The sequence below is a fragment of the Mustelus asterias genome, chromosome 5, assembly GCF_964213995.1.
Source record: "Mustelus asterias chromosome 5, sMusAst1.hap1.1, whole genome shotgun sequence".
Lineage (NCBI taxonomy): Eukaryota > Metazoa > Chordata > Chondrichthyes > Carcharhiniformes > Triakidae > Mustelus > Mustelus asterias.
The window spans coordinates 8258600-8278997 of record NC_135805.1 but is presented as its reverse complement, the minus strand read 5'-3'; the positions used below and the strand labels follow the sequence as shown (position 1 = coordinate 8278997).

General features: G+C 48.1%; 1 protein-coding gene across 1 annotated transcript in view; it reads right to left on the bottom strand.

Annotated features, from left to right (window-relative positions):
- The window catches only part of LOC144493945 (dynein axonemal heavy chain 8-like), a 1745965-nt gene extending 1734338 nt beyond the window's left edge, over nt 1–11627 (bottom strand). The window contains exons 1-3 of the mRNA XM_078213522.1: nt 11568–11627; nt 7407–7532; nt 4744–4878 (exon numbers count right to left, since the gene is read on the bottom strand). Coding sequence (XP_078069648.1) covers nt 4744–4878; nt 7407–7532; nt 11568–11627 — 321 coding nt within the window. The remainder of the gene's footprint in view (nt 1–4743; nt 4879–7406; nt 7533–11567) is intronic.
- Between the last annotated feature and the right edge of the window lie 8771 nt (nt 11628–20398).

The following is a 20398-nucleotide window of genomic DNA, read 5'->3' as shown; positions in this document are numbered from 1 at the left end:
ACCCTGCAGCGATACCTTTACGTCGAGCCTCCTCCACGATGGCGTGCGATGGCGACGTATTTTTTCCGCCACTTGCACGGCCTCAATTACGACGTGCAGCTCCTGCACATCAACCTGGGGCGTATTCCCACCTCCCTGCGGGAGTTGCCCGTCTTTTACCAGGACCTCCTCACGGTCTGGAACACGGTCGCCTCGCGACGCAGCTCACCCCCGTCAGGAGTAGCGGCTCTCGTGCGAGAGCCGCTGCTCAGGAATCCGCACCTCCAGCCTTACGACTTCAGGTGGCTGGCGGAGAGGAGGGCCGTGGACGCCGGGGTGACCAGGATCGGGGACGTGCTGGATGGCGGAGGAGCGGGCTGGATGAGCCCCCACGTGCTGGCTGAGTGCGCGGGGGTGGCCGTCTGGCGCGCGGCCAAAGCCATCCGAGACCTTAGGACGGTCGTGCTCGGCCCCGAGTGCGCACGCGGTCTGGAGGCGGCGCAGGCGTGCGGTGGGATCCCGCCCGAGCGTTCCCCTGCTTGGACGGAATTCCACATTGGCCCGAAGCCTAGACCTCCCCCCCCGGGTCAGGTGCCCCACTGCGTGTGCCGCCTCGCGGAAATGCCCTCCGTGCCCTTTTCCACCGCGCGGAGGCGTTTCCTGTACGGGCTGCTGCTGCACACCTTTCACTACCGCGTCCTCGCCCGTCGCCCGGATACACCTTGGCGGGCCTTGTTGCCACCGGGCGGCGGAGGTCCCCAGTGGAGGTCCCTCTACGGAGGGATCTCCCCCAATTATCTCGGGGACCTGGGGTGGAGGGTGCTGCACGCAGCAGTGCCGTGCAACCGTAGGTTTTTCCGGTACACGGGCTCCCGAGACTGCCCTTTCTGTGGCCTCGTGGAGTCCGTGGACCATGTCTACGTTCTGTGTTTTAGGCTGCACACCCTTTTTGGTTTCCTCAAACACCTCTTACTGATGTTTTGTTTGCACTTCAGTCCCACGCTCCTGATCTACGGGCACCTGGTGCGGAGAGGGGCGGGTCGGGATGCCGACCTCCTCGTGAACCTGCTCCTGGGCCAGGCGAGACGCGCCATCAATAGGTCCAGGCAGCGGGCGATCGACGGGGCCGTCCATCCCGACTGTCTGCCCCTCTACCGCGGCTACATTCGCGGCCAGGTGTCTCTGGAGAGGGAGCATGCGGTGTCCACGGGCGCGGTTGACGCCTTCCGCGACCGCTGGGCGCCGCAGGGGCTGGGGTGTATTATCGACCCTGATAATCACCTTTTGGTTTGACGTTTTAAGTTTTCTTTCGACTTTGATTTTGGTTCGGGCTGTTCCCCCCTTCCTTTTGGGGAGCCGCCCCTTTTACTTTGTCCCTAAGTTAATTTGAGTTCGTTTACTTGATTGGTGTCGAAAGAAATACCTGATGAGTCCTTGTTATGACTATGAAGTGTTTATTTCCGCTGCTTCAGGCAGCCACAGAGCCGAAAAACCTACCTGATGAGTCCTAATTGATAATTAAATCAGGGAATCTCATGCTCCCTATTTAAAGCATGTGTGTCAGTCTCCCAGCCTGCATTCAGCAGGGGAGCAACTGGAGAGCTGGCTATGTACAGATGTATGATGTAAATAAAGTAGCTTGGTGACAGGACTTTCCCCTCTGTGGAGTTATTACAAATAAGAAGGATTTAGCCAAGACAAAATTAAATCAAAGCCTTACATGAAGAACTGTAACTGTTCTCTCTGGAGTGGAGGAGGTTGAGGAGAGACTTAATAGAGGTTTATAAAATGATGAAGGGGATAGATAGAGTGAACGTTCAAAGACTATTTCCTCGGGTGGATGGAGCTATTACAAGGGGGCATAACTATAGGGTTCGTGGTGGGAGATACAGGAAGGATATCAGAGGTAGGTTCTTTACGCAGAGAGTGGTTGGGGTGTGGAATGGACTGCCTGCAGTGATAGTGGAGTCAGACACTTTAGGAACATTTAAGCGGTTATTGGATAGGCACATGGAGCACACCAGGATGATAGGGAGTGGGATAGCTTGATCTTGGTTTCAGATAAAGCTCGGCACAACATCGTGGGCCGAAGGGCCTGTTCTGTGCTGTACTGTTCTATGTTCTATGTCTAACAATGGGTGCATTTTCAGGAAAAGATGCTTCAGGTACAAGCTGGGTACATTCCAACAAGGACAAAAGATGGGGAAATTAAAAACAAGATTCTTGAATGATGAAGATAAAAAAATTGATTAAACAAAAATAGAGGGCAGATGTCAGCTGACTTCTTCAAGTGACAAGTTAGAGGAGAGGAGTTGAAGAGGAAAATAAGATTGGCAACGGCAGAAAATGAGAATAAAATAACAGGGAACATAAAAGAGAAACAAAAACTTTCTACCAGCACATAAACGTTAATCAGGTGCATATTGGTTAGCACTGTTGTCTCACAGAGCCAGGGATCCGGGTTCAATTCCCGACTTGGGTCACTGTCTGTGCAGAGTCTGCATATTCTCCCCGTGCCTGCATGGGTTTCCTCCGGGTGCTCCGGTTTCCTCCCACTGTCTGAAAGACATGCTGATTAGGTGCATTGGTCATGCTAAATTCTCCTTCAGTGTAACTGAACAGGCGCCGAAGTGTGGCAACTAAGCGATTTTTTTTACAGTAACTTCATTGCAGTGTTAATGTAAGCCTACTTGTGACACTAATAAATAAACTTTAAAAACTATGGACAAAGAAAGTTATATATGTTTACTGGCACATGCCAAAGCTAGAATACTTACATAATGAGTACTTTTGTAGAGTTTACCAAGGAGAAGGAATCTGACAAGTATTGGCAGAAGCAGAGATAGTAGGGCGGCACGGTAGCACAGTGGTTAGCACTGCTGCTTCACAGCTCCAGTGACCTGGGTTCGATTCCCGGCTTGGGTCACAGTCTGTGTGGAGTTTGCACATTCTCCTCGTGTCTGTGTGGGTTTCCTCCGGGTGTTCCGGTTTCCTCCCACAGTCCAAAGATGTGCGGGTTAGGTTGATTGGCCATGCTAAAATTGCCCCTTAGTGTACTGAGATGTGTAGGTTCGAGGGATTAGCGGGTTAATATGTAGGGGTATGGGGGTAGGGTCTGGGTGGGATTGTGTTCGGTACAGACTAGATGGGCCAAATGGCCTCTTTCTGCACTGTAAGGTTTCTATTTAAAAAAAAGTAGTAGGATCAACAGACTGGGTGAAAATTCAAGGGAAAAAATACCAGAAAAGGACGTCAATAGTTAGGGTGGATAAAGTCACCTGGCTTGGATGGATTGCATACCAGGTTGCTGAAGAAAGTAGGGGTTGAAATAGTAGAAGGGTTTGCCAAAATCATCTAACCTTCTCGAGGTGCTGAAGTGGGGAAAAATATACAGATGAGTACACTTTAAAAAATGACTGCCTGGCACATAAACAGTCAGCTGGGAAAGAGACATTAAACAGGCACTGACGTTTAGTACAGACAGCCACTTGAGATTCAAACATAAAAGACAGACAGCTATTTAAAGTTAAACATGCAGGAATCAGATCCTGCAGGAAGCCAGCCAGGGCTTGAGGCACTCTTGAGGATAAGGACAATAGGGTTGGGTAAAGAGATTAGCTACAGGTGGGATCGAGAATACATAACTGCAGGAAAACCAATTACTGTAAATTACTGTATGAATAGACCGAAACTAAAACCATTGATGGTCACTGACGAAGGAAATGTATCCATTCATAGAACAATGTGATGTTAACATGCTTATGTCTGTATTTGTCTATAACGATGTGTTAACGATCGATCACCGACTTGATTACAATGATGTGATAATGGATAGATGTCCGGTCCATCTATTGTATAAAGGGTATAAAGATGGATCGCTCCTATTGTCTCATTGAGGGAAGGTTTGCTGCTTATTAATGCCTTGTCTCCACGAAGCTTCGTTAAAATAAAACTGTATTCTTGAAACCTTCAAGCCTGACTCGGTGGTACATTTCCCACAACAGTGCCAAAGGATTATAAAAAGTGGCAAACATAAAACCCTTATTCAAAAGGGACTCAAAGACAATCCTAGCAACAACAGGTTAGTTAGTTTAACATCAATAGTTGTAAGAGTTTAGAAATAACAATCAGGGACAAATTAACAGGTTCTTAACGAGGTTGAGTTCATTAAGGAGAGTCAGCATAGATTTGTAAAAGGCAGATCATGTTTGATCAATCTAACTGATTTTTGATGAACAGAGAAGGTTGATAAAGGGAATGCGATGGTATCAAGTTCAAAAGCAAGGGAGTTATACTGAACCTTTCTAAAAACTCTGGTTAGATTATATCTCAGGCTGTGTGTCCAGTCTTGGTCACCACAAATTCAAGATTGGGGATCCTCAAGAGGGTGCAGAGCTGTTTTACCAGAATCCAATTGGGGATTTTTCTGATGAGGTTCGTTGGAAAAACTGGGATTGGTCCCTTTGGAGAAAAGGAAGTAGAGGGGAGATCTGAGAAGTATATAAGATTGTCACAAGTTTGAATAAGGTAGACAAGGAAAAACTGTTTTCATTAGTTGATTGTACAAAGATGAGGGAACATAAGTTAACATTTAAGCCTACAGTGCATGCATGATTTGAAGCTTGTTTTGGATATGTACTTTAAGAAAATAAACACTCAGGGCGGGAGAGTGGTACTGACTGGATTATGCCACGGAGAGCCAGCATAGACATTTCTGGGCTTAATGGTCTCCAAGCAGTAATTGACTACGACACAATAACTTACAGAGAGTGAATCCAAAATGAATTCTTCAACAACACTTTTCTCCAGGTGCAGTCTTTGAGCCAAGACCTCAATAATGTATCGATGTGCTAGATCAAGCTTTGCTTTTCTTTGCTCTCTCGCTTCTCTGTATCTTGCCTAAAAATCAAGAGCGAAACATAAAATGGGTGAACTAAATACCCCATTAAAGATTCTTTAATTAATACATTGTAGATAGCCGAAAAATCATGCCAGCTGCTCTGCTATCCCATGGAGTGTCCTCAGCCAATGGGCACCCCGAGAGAGGAGGAAGGGCTGGAGCCAATGCCAGGGCATTCCAGCAAGGAGACGTCCCAAACCTTTTGAACCTGTCCTTCCTGCTACCGGAGTATCACTGGGAGCAGGATGAACAGGTGGCAAGGCTACATCAGTGTCACCCAAAAGTCAGCCGGAGCCCTCCTGGTCTCAGCTCCCCAGGGGATGCCCGACGAGGGAATCACAGGCCACAGTGCGCAGAACACAACCTCTGGAGTGCATCCTGTGGGGCTACCTAGAGGCAGCAATAGGCCTCGTAATAGTAAGAGGTTGTAGGGTCACCAAGAGGGTACGGGTGAAGGACTGCAGTAGTTAGGCTTGGGAAAATAGGCACGGTTTAAAATCACGCACACCTATTTAATTGCACTGTTAAATATTACCACTTAATGTTATCCTACTGTTAGTTTCACCAATAAATATCATTGCACACCACAGCTGTGATTAATCTGTACGTGATTCTCTCCCCACAGGATTACTGTACCCTAACCATATGCATAGAGGCGCTGAGAATTGTGCTGTGCGATTGAGGCCCTTCAGCCCACTGAGCATGCACTCCCCAGTTTGCAACACTTGAGCCAGACAGGGGCCATGGAACTCCAAGCGCTCAAACCATCCATTCCGGGGAAGCAGAGGAGCATCCTGGCTGAACAACCTGGTTAATGTCACAGGGTGAAAAAGGAGCAGGGCTTCTGATTGGTGAGTGCTGGTCAGGTGCTATTTTTTCTTAACCCGTTTACTCCCTTGGTGCTACAGGAGAAGGAACCTCACTGCAGTACAGGGTAAGTGCGTCTCAGTCTTTCTAAAGAGTTAGTATAGTTAGTTCATCTTCTGGTTAGTACGGGGTGGTACAGATAGCAAATAGGTCAGGGGGCCAATTTATTAGAAAGTAATAATTTTTTTAATTCACTTGTGGGACATGCACATCGCTGGCTGGCCAGCATTTGTTGTCCGTCCCTAGTTGCCCGAGGGCAGTTGAGGGTGGCTCTGGAGTCACATGTAGGCCAGACCAGGTAAGGATGGCAAATTTCCTTCCCTAAAGGACAATCAACAATGGTTTCATGGTCATCAGGAGATTCTTAATTCCATATTTTTTTAAATTGAATTCAAAATCCACCATCTGCTATGGGAGGATTCGAACCTGGGTCCCCAGAATATGAGTTTATGGATTAATAGTCTAGTGATAATACCACTAGGTCATTCATCACCTCCCCTTAGGAGGCTAATTAGGTAGCTAATTAAAACTTAAGTTGTAAGCTAAACAGCCAATAAAGGGTTTGTCATGTCAGTTGGTGGATTTGTGTGTTCCGCCTGCGAGATGTGGTCAAACATGGACGCTGAGAGCGCCCCTGATAATTATATCTGCAGGAAGTGTAACCAGCTTCAGCTTCTCATTGAACAAATGGATTGGTTTGAGCAGCAATTGGAGACACTAAGGAGCACACAAATAGCGGAGAGCGTCATAGATAGAATCGTAGAATCCCTACAGTGCAGAAGGATGTGGCACAGTAGCACATTGGTTAGCACTGTTGCCTCACAGCGCCAGGGACCCGGGTTCAATTCCCAGCTTGGGTCACTGTCTGTGTGGAGTTTGCACGTTCTCCCTATGCGTGGGTTTCCTCCGGGTGCTCCGGTTTACTCCCACATTCTGAAAGACGTGCTAGTTAGGTGCATTGACCCAAACAGGCGCCGTAATGTGGCGACTAGGGGAATTTCACAGTAACTTCATTGCAGTGTTAATGTAAGCCTTGCTTGTGACTAATAAACTTTAACTTTAAATTCGGCCCATCATGCCTGCACCGACGACAATCTCACCCAGGCCCTATCCCTGTAACCCCATGTATTTACCCTGCTAGTCCCCCTGACACTAAAGGGCAATTTAACAAGGCCAATCAACCTGCACATCTTTGGAGTATGGGAGGAAACCAGAGCAGCCAGAGGAAATCCACACAGACACGGGGAGGACATGCAAACTCCACACAGGCAGTGTGCCGGAATTGAACCCGGGTCCCTGGTGCTGTGAGGAAGCACTACTAACCACTGTGCCACCGTGCCACCCAAGTTAGAATTATAGTGGCGTAGTCACACCCAAGGTACAGGAAGATAGATGGATGACTGCTAGATGGGGCAGGCAATCAGTGCTGGAGTCCCGTGCGGCTATCCCCCTGTTAAACAAGTATTCCATTTTAGATATTGATGAGGGGGAATGGTCCATCAGGTGACAGCAGCAGCCAGAGCAGTGGCAACACGATTGGCCCTGCTGTACAGAGGGGAGGGACAAAGCATAGTAGAGCAATAGTAATTGGGGATTCAATAGTCAGAAGCACAGATAGATGCTCTGTGGCCGTGAGAGAGACTCCAGGATGGTACATTGCCTGCCTGGTGCCAGCGTCATGGATATATCTGAGCAGGTAAGGGACATCCTGAAACAGGAGGGTAAACAGACAGATGTCATTGTCCGCATTGGCACAAATGACATCAGCAGGAAGAATGACAAGGTCCTGCAACAACAATTCAGGGAGTTAGGTAGTAAGCTAAGAAACAGGACCTCTAAGATAGCGTAGAATCATAGATTCTACCTCAGGATTACTCCCCGTGCTACTGAGGCTAGAAACAGAGAGATAGTACAGTTGAACACGTGGCTAAAGAGCTAGTGTAGCGGGGAGGGCTTCAGATATGTGGATCATTGGGATGACTTCCAGGGAAGGCGGGACCTGTACAAGAAGGACGGGTTGCACCTAAACTGGAGGCGCACCAAAATCCTGGCAGAGAGGATTGCTAGTGTTGCTCAGGAGGGTTTAAACCAGTGTGGAGGGGTTTGGGAACCAGAGCAACAGGTCAGTAAGTACAAGAGACTGGGGAAGAGCTTGAAACTAAAGCAAATATGGCTAAGAGGAAGTGCAATCAGGGAGAGGTTGCTGAGCTCAGCAGGACTTGAGGCCTAGACTGTATTTGCTTCAATGCAAGAAGTTTAACTTAAAATGAATGAACTTAGAGTCTGGATTAATGCCTGGATTTATGATGTTGTTGCTATCAAAGACATGGTTGAAAGTGGGACAGGATTGGCAGCTAAACGTTACGGGATAGCGATGTTTTAGATGAGACAGAAGAGGAAGCAAAAGAGCTGGGGGATTACTGGTAAGGGAGCATATAACACCTATATTGAGGGAGGACGTCTTGGAGGAATCTTGCAGTGGGGCAATACGGGTAGAGCTGAGGAACAGGAATGCTGCAATCACAATGCTGGGATTGTTCTACAGACCTCCCAGCTTCCAATGGGAGATAGAGGAATAGATATGTAATCAGATTCTGGTAAGATTTTAAAATAACAGGGTTATCGTGGTGGGTGATTTTAACATCCCCCATTTTGACTGAGATTCCCTTAGTGTGGGGGGGGGGGGGGGGGGTGGGGGTGGTGGTGGCGGGCGGCGTAGGATGGGGAGCAATTTGTTAGGTGTGTCCAGGAGGGTTTTTTGAAACAGTCCAACAAGGGACCTGGACCTGGTATTGGGGAATGAACCTAGCCAGGTCATCAAAGTTTCAGTGGGGTGGGGTGGGGGGAGCATTTTGGAAATAGTGACCATAATTCTGTAAGTTTTCAAATACTAATGGATAAAGACAACAGTGGTCCTTAAGTCAAGGTGTTAAAGTGGGGGAAGGCCAACTATAACCGAATTGGGCAAAAATTGAAGAACGTGAATTGAGGGTAAATCCACATCTGACATGTGTGAGTCTCTTCAAGACCAATTGATTAGAGTCTAATTACAGCCCCACATCCCCTTCATAATATAAATCTTGCCCTATTTTACTTGTCTTTAGCTCTGACGAAGGGTCATCCAGACTCTAAACGTTTGCTCTATTCTCTCTCCACAGATGCTGTCAGATCAGCTGAGATTTTCTGTTTTTGTTTCAGATTCCAGCTCTGCAATATTTTGCCTATTTCTTACTGTTTAACTCACTGCCACTTCTCTTCCAGGAATGCCTTCACTGAAAAAGTACTGCCCTTCTCTCTGATAGAATTTCCGTGTTTTTCTTTTACCCTGTCCGCCTTCATTGCTTTCCATTTCTCTCCTCGTGTTCGGCAAGATGTTTACCAAAACGTGCTTTCACAGCCATATTTCCTTCTTCAGCGACTGTCACCGTCTCATTCCACGTAGATTCCAACTGAAGTTCCATCCCTCATCTTAAGAACATAAGAACATAAGAAATAGGAGCAGGAGTAGGCCATCTAGCCCCTCGAGCCTGCCCCGCCATTCAATAAGATCATGGCTGATCTGAAGTGGCTCAGTTCCACTTACCCGCCTGATCCCTATAACCCCTAATTCCCTTACCGATCAGGAATTCATCTATCCGTGATTTAAACATATTCAACGAGGTAGCCTCCACCACTTCAGTGGGCAGAGAATTCCAGAGATTCACCACCCTCTGAGAGAAGAAGTTCCTCCTCAACTCTGTCCTAAACTGACCCCCCTTTATTTTGAGGCTGTGCCCTCTAGTTCTAGCTTCCTTTCTAAGTGGAAAGAATCTCTTCACCTCTACCCTATCCAGCCCCTTCTTTATCTTATAGGTCTCTATATCTTCCAAGCTCTCCCAGGATTACAGGTATCTCCAGGACATACAACATTCCTCTGACTGCTGTTCTCGCTGCTTCCTGAGATCCACACTCAGTGCCATGCATGGTGTGGACGGAGTAAGAACGACTGCAACAATAATTGCAATAGTGACTTTAAAATGGCTATTCTGGCTGAGAGCTAGGCATGCTGGGAATTTTGGTCAACTTATTGATTAAAACCAGATACAGGTCCTAAAGAGGCTCTGGTCTGGGAGCTGTGATCTGAAGCTTCTTGCGTTGGTCATATCATAGAACAAAGAACATAGAACATTACAGCGCAGTACAGGCCCTTCGGCCCTCGATGTTGTGCCGACCAGTGGAATCAATCTAAAGCCCCTCTAATCTACACTATTCCAATATCATCCATATGTTTATCCAATAACCATTTGAATGCTCTTAATGTTGTTGAGTCCACTACTGCTGCAGGCAGGGCATTCCACGCCCTTACTACTCTCTGAGTAAAGAACCTACCTCTCACATCTGTCCTATATCTCTCACCCCTCAATTTAAAGCTATGTCCCCTCGTGCTAGCCATCACCATCCGAGGAAAAAGGCTCTCACTATCCACCCTATCTAATCCTCTGATCATCTTGTATGCCTCTATTAAGTCACCTCTTAACCTTCTTCTCTCTAACAAAAACAACCTCAAGCCCCTCAGCCTTTCCTCATATGACGTTCCCACCATACCAGGCAACATCTTGGTAAATCTCCTCTGCACCCTTTCCAATACTTCCACATCTTTCCTATAATACGGCGACCAGAACTGTACGCAATACTCCAAATGCGGCCGCACCAGAGTTTTGTACAGTTGCAGCATGACCTCCTGGCTCCGAAACTCAATCCCTCTACCAATAAAAGCTAACACACCGTACGCCTTCTTAACAACCCTATCAACCTGGGTGCCAACTTTCAGGGATCTATGCACATGGACACCCAGATCCCTCTGTTCATCCACACTACCAAGTATCTTACCATTAGCCCAGTACTCTGTATTCCTGTTACTCCTTCCAAAGTGAATCACCTCACACTTTTCCGCATTAAACTCCATTTGCCACCTCTCAGCCCAGCTCTGCAGCTTATCAGGGAAGTTGTTTACAGTAACTGAGACATTGTGGCTCTGATTTTAATGGCTGCTATGTATGGGGCATGAAAAATGAGTTAAGCATCATGGCTTCGTTCAAAAGTAGGTTCACTGGATGTTTGAGTCATGTGATCGATTTCTGGTTACACAGTTGGCTGGATGACAGAGAATCTTCCGAAAGCAAGTGGAGAATTGTGGATAAAAGACATGTGAATTCTTTGTTTGGCAGCAATAACTCCAAGAGACCAACCATCGCAACAAAGCTTGTACCCTGAAGAATGCTTCAGAGAGAAGAAGATTGATTCTACATTGAGGATATTTCTTGGCCAAGGTCTTCCTAAACTCAGTAGTATCTATTTTCAATTAAATCGTTAAAATTGATGTTCAGTTAAAGTGCAGTTTAAGAGTTAAAGTTCAGTTGAAAGTTGATGTTCAGTTAGAGTTAAAGTTCAGTAAAGAGTTAATGAGTTGCAACTGTTGATGTTTGAGTTGGGACTAGAAGTGTTAAATAAAGAAATAATTGAATTACTGTCCTTGTTTGTCTCATTAAACTGGAATGCTTGGAAGGTGTTTAAATTAAATTTGTATAACAGTGGCCATATGCATACACTTAACAAGAAACTGTTTATTTTCCTTTCAGGTGTTAAGGAACACAAGTTCGAACAACTCATCAATACCAACACCCATCCAGGACACTCCTCCCCATTTCATCCCTTGGATCCCATACCTCCTAACCCCAGCACTTGCCATGTTTTCACCATACCCTCTGACCTTTCCCTCTCCGAGGCTGTTCATGCTGTACTCAGCAAAGGAGGACTTGGCTTTATACACTTATATTCTCACCTCAATGAATTTCGGACTCAACATAATGCTGAACTCTTCTTCCACCGCCTTCGTCTCCATGCTCACTTCTTTGGGTAGGAGTCTGCCCCCCCCCCCCCCCCCCCTCCCCCCCAATCCCGCTTCAGCAGATCCTTTCACCCACCGCCAGCATTCTCACTCCACTTGGACCCTTCCTCTGGCCTCTTACCTGCTCTTGATCTTTTAATTGAGAACTGTCTGCATGTCATCAGCCATCTCAATTTCTCCGCTCCTCTCACCCACTCTAATCTGTCGCCTTCTGTACTTGCTATACTTTGCTCTCTCAGGTCCGATCCTAACTTTGTCATCAAACCCATCGACAAGGGTGGAGCTGTTGTTATCCGGTGTACTGACCTCTACCTCGCAGAGGCTGACCGCCAAGACTCCAAGGCTTCCTCCTATTTTCCACTGGACAATGACCCCACCACCATCAAGCCACTGTTTTCAGGCCAATCAAGTCCTGAATTTTTACAGTAACTCCATCTCAGTGTTAATGTAAGCTTACTTGTGACACTAATAAATAAATAAAAAGTAAGGACCTCATCTTCCCGGGAGATCTTCCTTGCACAGGTTCCAACCTCATAGTCTCTCAACTCTGGACATCTCACTTCTACTCCTTCCCAAAATCCACAAACAGGGAGGACCCATCATGTCGGCCTGTTCCTGCCTCACTGAACTAATTTCTTCCCAACTTGACTCCATTGTTTCTCCTCTTGTCCAGTCCCTTTCCACCAACATCCATGATTCCTCCAATGCCCTACACCAAACTGCCTCCTCCTCACCATATATGTCCAATCTCTACACCTCCATTCCCCACCAGGATGGCCTCAGATCTCTAAGCTTCTTCCTTGAACAGAGGTCTGAACAATCCCACCAACCACCACACTCCTCCATCTGACTGAACTTGTTCTCTCATTCAACAATTTCTCCTTCAACTCATCTCACTTCCTCCAAATAAAAGATGCGGCGATGGGTATCCACATGGGTCCCAGTAATGCCTGTCTCTTTATGGGATATATGGAGCATTCCCTGTTCCTGTCCTTTCTGGCCCCCTCCCCATCCTGACTGTCAGTGTGGAGTTTGCACGTTCTCCCCGTGTCTGCGTGGGGTTCCTCTGGGTGCTCCGGTTTCCTCCCACAGTCCAAAGATGTGAAGGCTAGGTTGATTGGCCATGCTAAATTGCCCCTTAGTATCAGGGAGATTAACAGGGTAAATGTGTGGGGTTACAAGGATATGGCCTGGGTGGGTTTGTGCTTGGTGCAGACTCAATGGGCCGAATGGCCTTTTTCTGCACTGTAGGGATTTTATGATAATTGCGAGTTTCTCGCTGCAGTATTCCTAGCCTCTGGCCTGCTCTTGTAGTCACTGTGTTTATGTGGTGAGTCCAGTGGAGTTTCTGGTCAATGGTAATCCCAAGGATGTTGACAATGGGGGAATTCAGTGATGATAACACCACTGAATGTCAAGGACCGGTGGTTAGAGTGTCTCTTATTGGTGATAGTCATTGCCTGGCGTGAATGTTACTTACTACTTGTAAGCCCAAGCCTGGATATTGTCCAGATCTTGTTGCATTTCATTATGGATTGCTCCAGTGTCTGAGGAGTCACAAATAGTGCTGAACAGAACATCCCCACTTCTGACCTTATGACGGAGGGAAAGTCATTGATGAAGCGGCTGAAGATGGTTGGGCCGAGGACACAACCCTGAGGGACTCCTGAAGAGATGTCTTGGAGCTGAGATGACTGACCATCCACACCATCTTCCTATGTGCCAGGCATGACTCCAACCAGCTGAGAGTTTGCTCCCTGATACCCATTGATTCCAGTTTTGCTAGTGCTCCTTGATGTCACACTCGGTTGAATGCAGCCTTGATATCAAGGGCTGTCACTCTCATCTCAACTCTGGAATTTAGCTCTTTTGTCCATGTTTGAACCAAGGCTGTAATGAGGTCAAGAGCTGAGCGAGCCTGGCGAAATACAAACTGGGCGTCACTGAGCAGGGTATTGCTGAGCAGGTGCTGCTTGATAACACTGTTGATGACCCCTTCCATCACTTTACTGATGATCGAGAGTAGACTGATTGGGCAGTAATTGGTAGGTTGGATTTCTCCTGTTTTTTGTGTACAGGATATACCTGAGCAATTTTCCACCTTGTTGGGTAAATGCCAGTGTTGAAACTGTACTGGAATAACTTGGCGAGAGGAATGGAATGTTCTGGGGCACAAGTCTTCAGTACTATTGCCGGAATGTTATTAGGGCCCATTGCCTTTGCAGTATCCAGTGCCTCCAACCATTTCTTGATATTAAGTGAAGTGAATTGAATTGGCTGGAGACTAGCTTCTGAGATGCTGGGACCACTGGAGGAGGCTGAGATGGCATTTCTGCCTGAAGATTGCTGCAAATACTTCAGCCTTATCTTTTGCACTGATGTGCTGGGCTTCTCCATCATTGAGGATGGGGATATTTGTGGAACCTCCTCCTCCAGTGAGTTGTTTCATTGTCCACCACCATTCACGACTGGATGTGGCAGGACGGCAGAGCTTAGATCTGATCCGTTGGTTGTGGGATCGCTTAACGGTCTATCACTTGCTGTTTATGCTCTTTGGCATGCAAATAGTTCTATCTGGTAGCTTCACCAGGTTGACACTTCATTTTTAGGTATGCCTGGTGCTGCTCCTGGCATGCCCTCCTGCACTCTCCATTGAACCAGGGTTGATCCTCTGGCTTGATGGTAATGGTTGAGTGGGGGATATGCCAGGCCACAAGGTTGCAGATTGTGCCGGAGCCCACAGCGCCTCATGGATGCCCAGTGTTGTTGAATTGCTAGATCTGTTCATAGTCTGTCCCATTTAGCATGGTGATAGTGCCACACAATACGATGGAGGTTATTCTCAATGTGGAGGCAGGACTTCATCTCCACAAGGACTGTGCGGTGGTCACTCTTACTGACACCTGGACATGTAGAAACTTGAAGCTCATGTTCTTAAACATTTTCAGCTAAAACTGATGTAAGCCATTTCATAGAAATCATAGAAACCCTACAGTACAGAAATAGGCCATTCGGCCCATCGGGTCTGCACCGACCACAATCCCACCCAGGCCCTACCCCCATATCCCGACATATTTTACCCACTAATCCCTCTAACCTACGCATCTCAGGACACTAAGGGGCAATTTTTAGCATGGCCAATCAACCTAACCCGCACATCTTTGGACTGTGGGAGGAAACCGGAGCACCCGGAGGAAACCCACACAGACACGAGGAGAATGTGCAAACTCCACACAGACAGTGACCCAAGCCGGGAATCGAACCCAGGTCCCTGGAGCTGTGAAGCAGCAGTGCTAACCATTGTGCTTACCGTGCCGCCCAAACTAAACCAATACTGTTGAAAACCAGCCAATTAAAGTTTATTTATTTGTGCCACAAGTAGGCTTACATTGTTATGAGGTTACTGTGAAAATCTCCAAGTCGCCATACTCCGGCACCTGTTCGGGTACACTGAGGGAGAATTTAATGTAGCCAATGTACCTAACCAGCACGTCTTTTGGAATGTGGGAAAAAACTGGAGCACCCAGAGGAAACCCAAGAAGACAGTTCTGGCTGCCGTATTAATTGCGTACAGCTCTGGTCGCCATATTATTGCGTACAGTTCTGGTCGCCGTATTTATTGCGTACAGTTCTGGTCGCCGTATTATTGCGTACAGTTCTGGTTGCCGTATTATAGGAAAGGTGTGGAAGTGTTGGAAAGGGTGCAGAGGAGATTTACCAGGATGTTGCCTGGTATGGTGGGAAAATCGAATGAGGAAAGGCTGAGGGGCTTGAGGTTGTTTTCGTTAGAGAGAAGAAGGTTAAGAGGTGACTTAATAGAGGCTTACAAGATGATCAGAGGATTAGATAGGGTGGATAGTGAGAGCCTTTTTCCTCGGATGGTGATGGCTAGCACGAGGGGACATAGCTTTAAATTGAGGGGTGAGAGATATCGGACAGATGTTATAGGACATGAGTACATGGAGCTTAATAGGATGGAGGGTTATAGGTAGGTCTAGAAGGTAGGGATGTGGTCGGCACAACTTGTGGGCCGAAGGGCCTGTTTGTGCTGTAGTCTTTCTATGTTTCTATGTTCCTATGTCAGAGGTAGGTTCTTTACTCAGAGAGTAGTAAGGGCATGGAATGCCCTGCCTGCAGCAGTAGTGGACTCGTCAACATTAAGAGCATTCAAATGGTTATTGGATAAACATATGGATGATATTGGAATAGTGTAGATTAGAGGGGCTTTAGATTGGTTCCACTGGTCGGCGCAACACCGAGGGCCGAAGGGCCTGTACTGCGCTGTAATGTTCTATGTTCTATGTTCTACAAGGGGAGAACATGCAGACTCCGCACAGACAGTGATCCAAGCTGGGAATCAAAACTGGGTCCCTGGCGTTGTGAGGCAGCAGTGCTAACCACTGTGTCATCGTGCCACCTCTGATTAGCTAAACCAGATTAGCCAAATAGGCAACCTTAATTGTGATACAATTGAAGAATAAGTAATTAATTAATAGATGCCAGAGGCAGTAGTAGAGGTGGGTAAAAGTTTTAAAAGTTACATGGGTAAGATGGGTATAGAGGGCCATGGGCCAAATGCGGACAATTGGGACTAGCGTAGCGGTGCGAACTGGGTTACATTGACAAGTTGGGCTGAAGGGCCTGTTTCCATGCTGCAAACCTATGGGTGGTATTTTACCATTTTTTGTCTAAGTGCTGGATGGACTTGAAACTGGGAGAGTTTCAGATCGCCGTTTGAGCATGTTTTCAAGCCCCCCCATACGCACTCTGCCTGCAAAATTCTGAACGAGCCTGTTGCTCGATGCAGAAGCCTGTGGCGGGGCTTAACGTGCCCGAAAGACTGCAAAAAGAGGTAGTGCGCATGTGCAGGCCTTTGATGCTGCACATGCGCATTAGGAGTAGCAGGGGTGTGACAGACAAAGAGAGAGCTGTCAGGCCCCTGCTGCTGCAGGTAGCCTGAAGCAGTGCCCCCCCCCCCCTGCAATCGTGGGGGCTCACAGCCCGAAATACAGCCCCTGATGACCCCTCCACCACCCAGACCGATCGCAGACCCCCACCGATTGCTGCAGAGTGGCAGCAGGCCCTCTATCCCTCCCTCCCCCCAATGATCGCTGCAGAGTGGCAGCGGGTCCCCTCTCCATCCCTCCCCTCACTGATGGTTGCAGATTGGCAGCAGGTCTCCACCCCCCCCACTGGCCCAGTCTCCTATTGACCCCGCATCCACTGGCCCCTCCCCATCGGCCCTCCCCTGTTTCCCCTGCCCCCGGTACTGCCCAATGGACATTGCCCAGGTGCCAGACTGGCATTGCCCAGGTGCCAGGGTGGCACTACCAGTCTTGCACTGCCCAAGGGCCCTTGCCCTCGGTCTCCCCAAGGGCCTCAATGGCCTCCTATTCCACTGGGGAGGCCAAGTCGACTGTTCCCCGTTCATGGGGAGCATGCCTATTCCTCGCCGTCGAGAGCCTTTCTGTCGAGGTCATAAAGGATGCGAGCCTGGACGATTGAGCGCCGGGCTCGCTAAGCAGATGTTAAACAGCATTTAAATCAATTTTGATACATTAGCATCCCTCTCGCCCATTTGCGGTGAGAAGCTGACCGCACCAGAAATCCGGCGCTCGTAAAATGGCGCTGGTCACGAAAACCAGCGCCGACTTTATGACCACGTTGTGCCCGAAAACAGGCGCAACGCAGTGGTTAAAATGATCCCCTCTTATGTTAGGAAAGCTGGAAATTAATTTGGAGTACAAAAGTTTATAATTGTTATAATTTCTAAACATATTAACATTTGATTTTTAATACAGACTCTAAGTGCTATGGAAATAAGATTGCGTATTTCTCAGACCACAGAATAAGAGATAACACAACTTGTTAACCTTGACCAGAAGGACAGAATAGGCATTGTTTAAGTGCCTCAGTTTAAATGACAGGCAGCTATGTTCTTCTTTGGCAATTCCTCAGTGTCGAAAATGACTTGCTTCCACTCTGGGGAGGTGGCTGAACAGTCTAATCCTGGAGCAGTCGACTCTGCCACAGGTTTGGCATGTGGTGTTTGATGAGGTGGTTGATGGGATGCTCTGGATTCTGCACTCTCCGCTGTTTACGCTTGGCCTTGGCGTTCTCCACCCAGTGATGCCAAAGGTGATTGGTGCCTTCGTGGATGCTTCTTCTCAAGTTTGTGTGTTCTAAAGCAAGCGATTCCCACGTGTTGATGGGGATGTTGCATTTATTTTGTGAGGGTTTCAGAGTGCCTTTATAGAGTTTCCTCTGCTTTCCCAGTGATCCCTTGCCATTGCAGCGCTCGGAGTAGGGCACATGTTTCGGAAATTTTATGTCAGGCTGGGGATTTTGGCCTGGGAGACAACGCTTATGTTGGTACGCCGAACCTGCCAGTAGCTTTGCAGTATTTTGCAGATATCCCTCCAGAGATTTGAGGTGTCTGTTGTACATTGTCCATGTTTCTGATGCATACAGGAGGGCAGGACCACGGCTGCTCTGTAGACCATGAGCTTTGTGCTGGATTTGAGGTCTCGGTCTTCAGACATTCTGTTCCTCAGACATCCAAAGATTGCACTGGCGATTTGGAGTCAATGCTGGATTTCATCGTTGATGTCTGCTCGTAGAGATCCTGAGGTATGGGAAATGATGCTCATTGTCCATGGGTTCACCATGGTGATGATCGGGGGACAGTTTTGTGTGGCAGGAGCTGGAGACCAATCTGTCCTTGAGTGCAAGATGAAACGCTTCGGCAGCATGTCTCTTTTTCAGCAACAGAATCCCTACAGTGCAGGAGGTGGCTATTCAGCCCATCATACCTGCGCTGACAACAATCCCACCTTGGCCCTATCTCTGTAACCCCACGTATTTACCCTGCTAATCACCCTGACAGTAAAGGGCATTTGGCATAGCCAATTAGCTTAACCCACACATCTTTGAATGTTAATTCACTTATTAGGGAAATGTGGAAATGTTCGGCACAGCCCTTTCCCACCTCTTGTACCTTTCCCCCCCTGTTTGGGTGACGTCGCACCAGTATCATTCACAGATGGTTGATATGAGTTTGCGCCAGGCACAGCAGTTGAGAAGGGGAGCAAGGAGGTAAGTCCCATTGAGCATTAAGAAGTTTATTAGTGACAAGTAAGGCTTACGTTAACACTGCAATGAAGTTACTGTGAAATTCCCCTAGTCGCCACAGTCCGGCGCCTGTTCGGGTCAATGCACCTAACCAGCATGTCTTTCAGAAGCCCCACGGGAGGGGAAGAGGGAACCCATGCACTGCAAAGTTGCTGGGTGAGGTGTGGCAGGGAAAGGGGGTGGGGGTGGGGGCGCGCGCTTGCATGGGTGCTGAGGCTTCGCGGGGGCCTATGCCAGTCTAGGGGTCTGCAGGTCAGGGGTCAACGCTGGCTGCAGGCTCATGGTGCACACATTGCCCTTGGTTGCACAGAGACCCCCAAGGGTGCCACATGAGGTCCACCACCAACCTCATGAATATCGTCCTACATACTCTGTTATCCATCTGCTGGACAGGCACTGTGGCTGACTGCACACCTTGCATCCCAAGCCCCACTAACAGTAATATGTAGCAGCTGCTCCAAAGGAGCTCACCAGGAGTCAACATAGCCCCTCACACTACATGGACGCTACGGTGCTGCCTTCGATGGGAACCCATCTTGTGATGGTCACGAGGCCTTGTTTGGCTGAACTGCAACACATACCTGGAAGGCATACAGTGACTGCACCCATGTCTATGCTTCAAGGGTCCACAATGGGCACCTCTGCACACACATCCGTATACTCTCCCTTCCTGCTGTGGCCAGGATGTCAACAGTAGGCAACCCATTGCATTGAGTTGACGCATGGCACCAGGGATGGTGTTGGGTTGCCGCGTCCACACGTGGGGACACTGGTCACTGAGAAGGATGGGAGGCACAAAATGGACAACCACATTAAATGTTTTTCTCTCTCTCTGTCAAACATCTCTACTCCCCTGCCCGCCCCACCCCTACTGTATTTCAGATTGGCAGCGATAAAGATGGCCATTCATCATAGTAACAGCCACTGAGGAAGAATAGGAAGACGAGGAGGGAGGCATCCTGCGACTGCAAGGCCAGCCACGGCTGGATGCCGCAGCAGGAGGGCAGAAGCCTGCTGGTCAGGGCCAGAACATAGCAGCACATACTTCTGCAGGGGGCGTGAGGGTGGAAGGGAAGGATGAGGCGGAGACCAGGGTCTACAGGACCCGCAGGTCCTTCGAAGGATGATGTAAGCCATGTGCTGGCACATGCTCCAGCTAATTAAGGAGCCAGTACGACACTTGCATCAGGTCCTTGCAGACCTGGCACCTCGAGGGACAGGAAGCCACCCGCTCCCAATGGAAATGAAGGTCACAACGGCCCTAAACGTCTATGCCTCCAGGTCCTTCCAAGTTCAGCGGCGAATCTGTGGCATTTCACAGCCATCAATGCACAAAGTGCATCCAGCAGGTCACGGATGTCCTGTTTGACCAGGCTGCCTATTACATTCACTTATTTTATTTATATTAGTATTACAAGTAGGCTTATATTAACATTGCAATGAAGTTACTGTGAAAATCCTCTAGTCGCCACACTTTGGCACCTATTCGAGTGACACTGAGGGAGAATTTAGCATGGCCGATGCTCCTAACCAGCATGTCTTTTGGACTGTGGGAGGAAACCGGAGCACCCCGAGGAAACCTATGCAGACACGGGGAGAACGTGCAGACTCCGCGCAGACAGTGACCCAAGCCT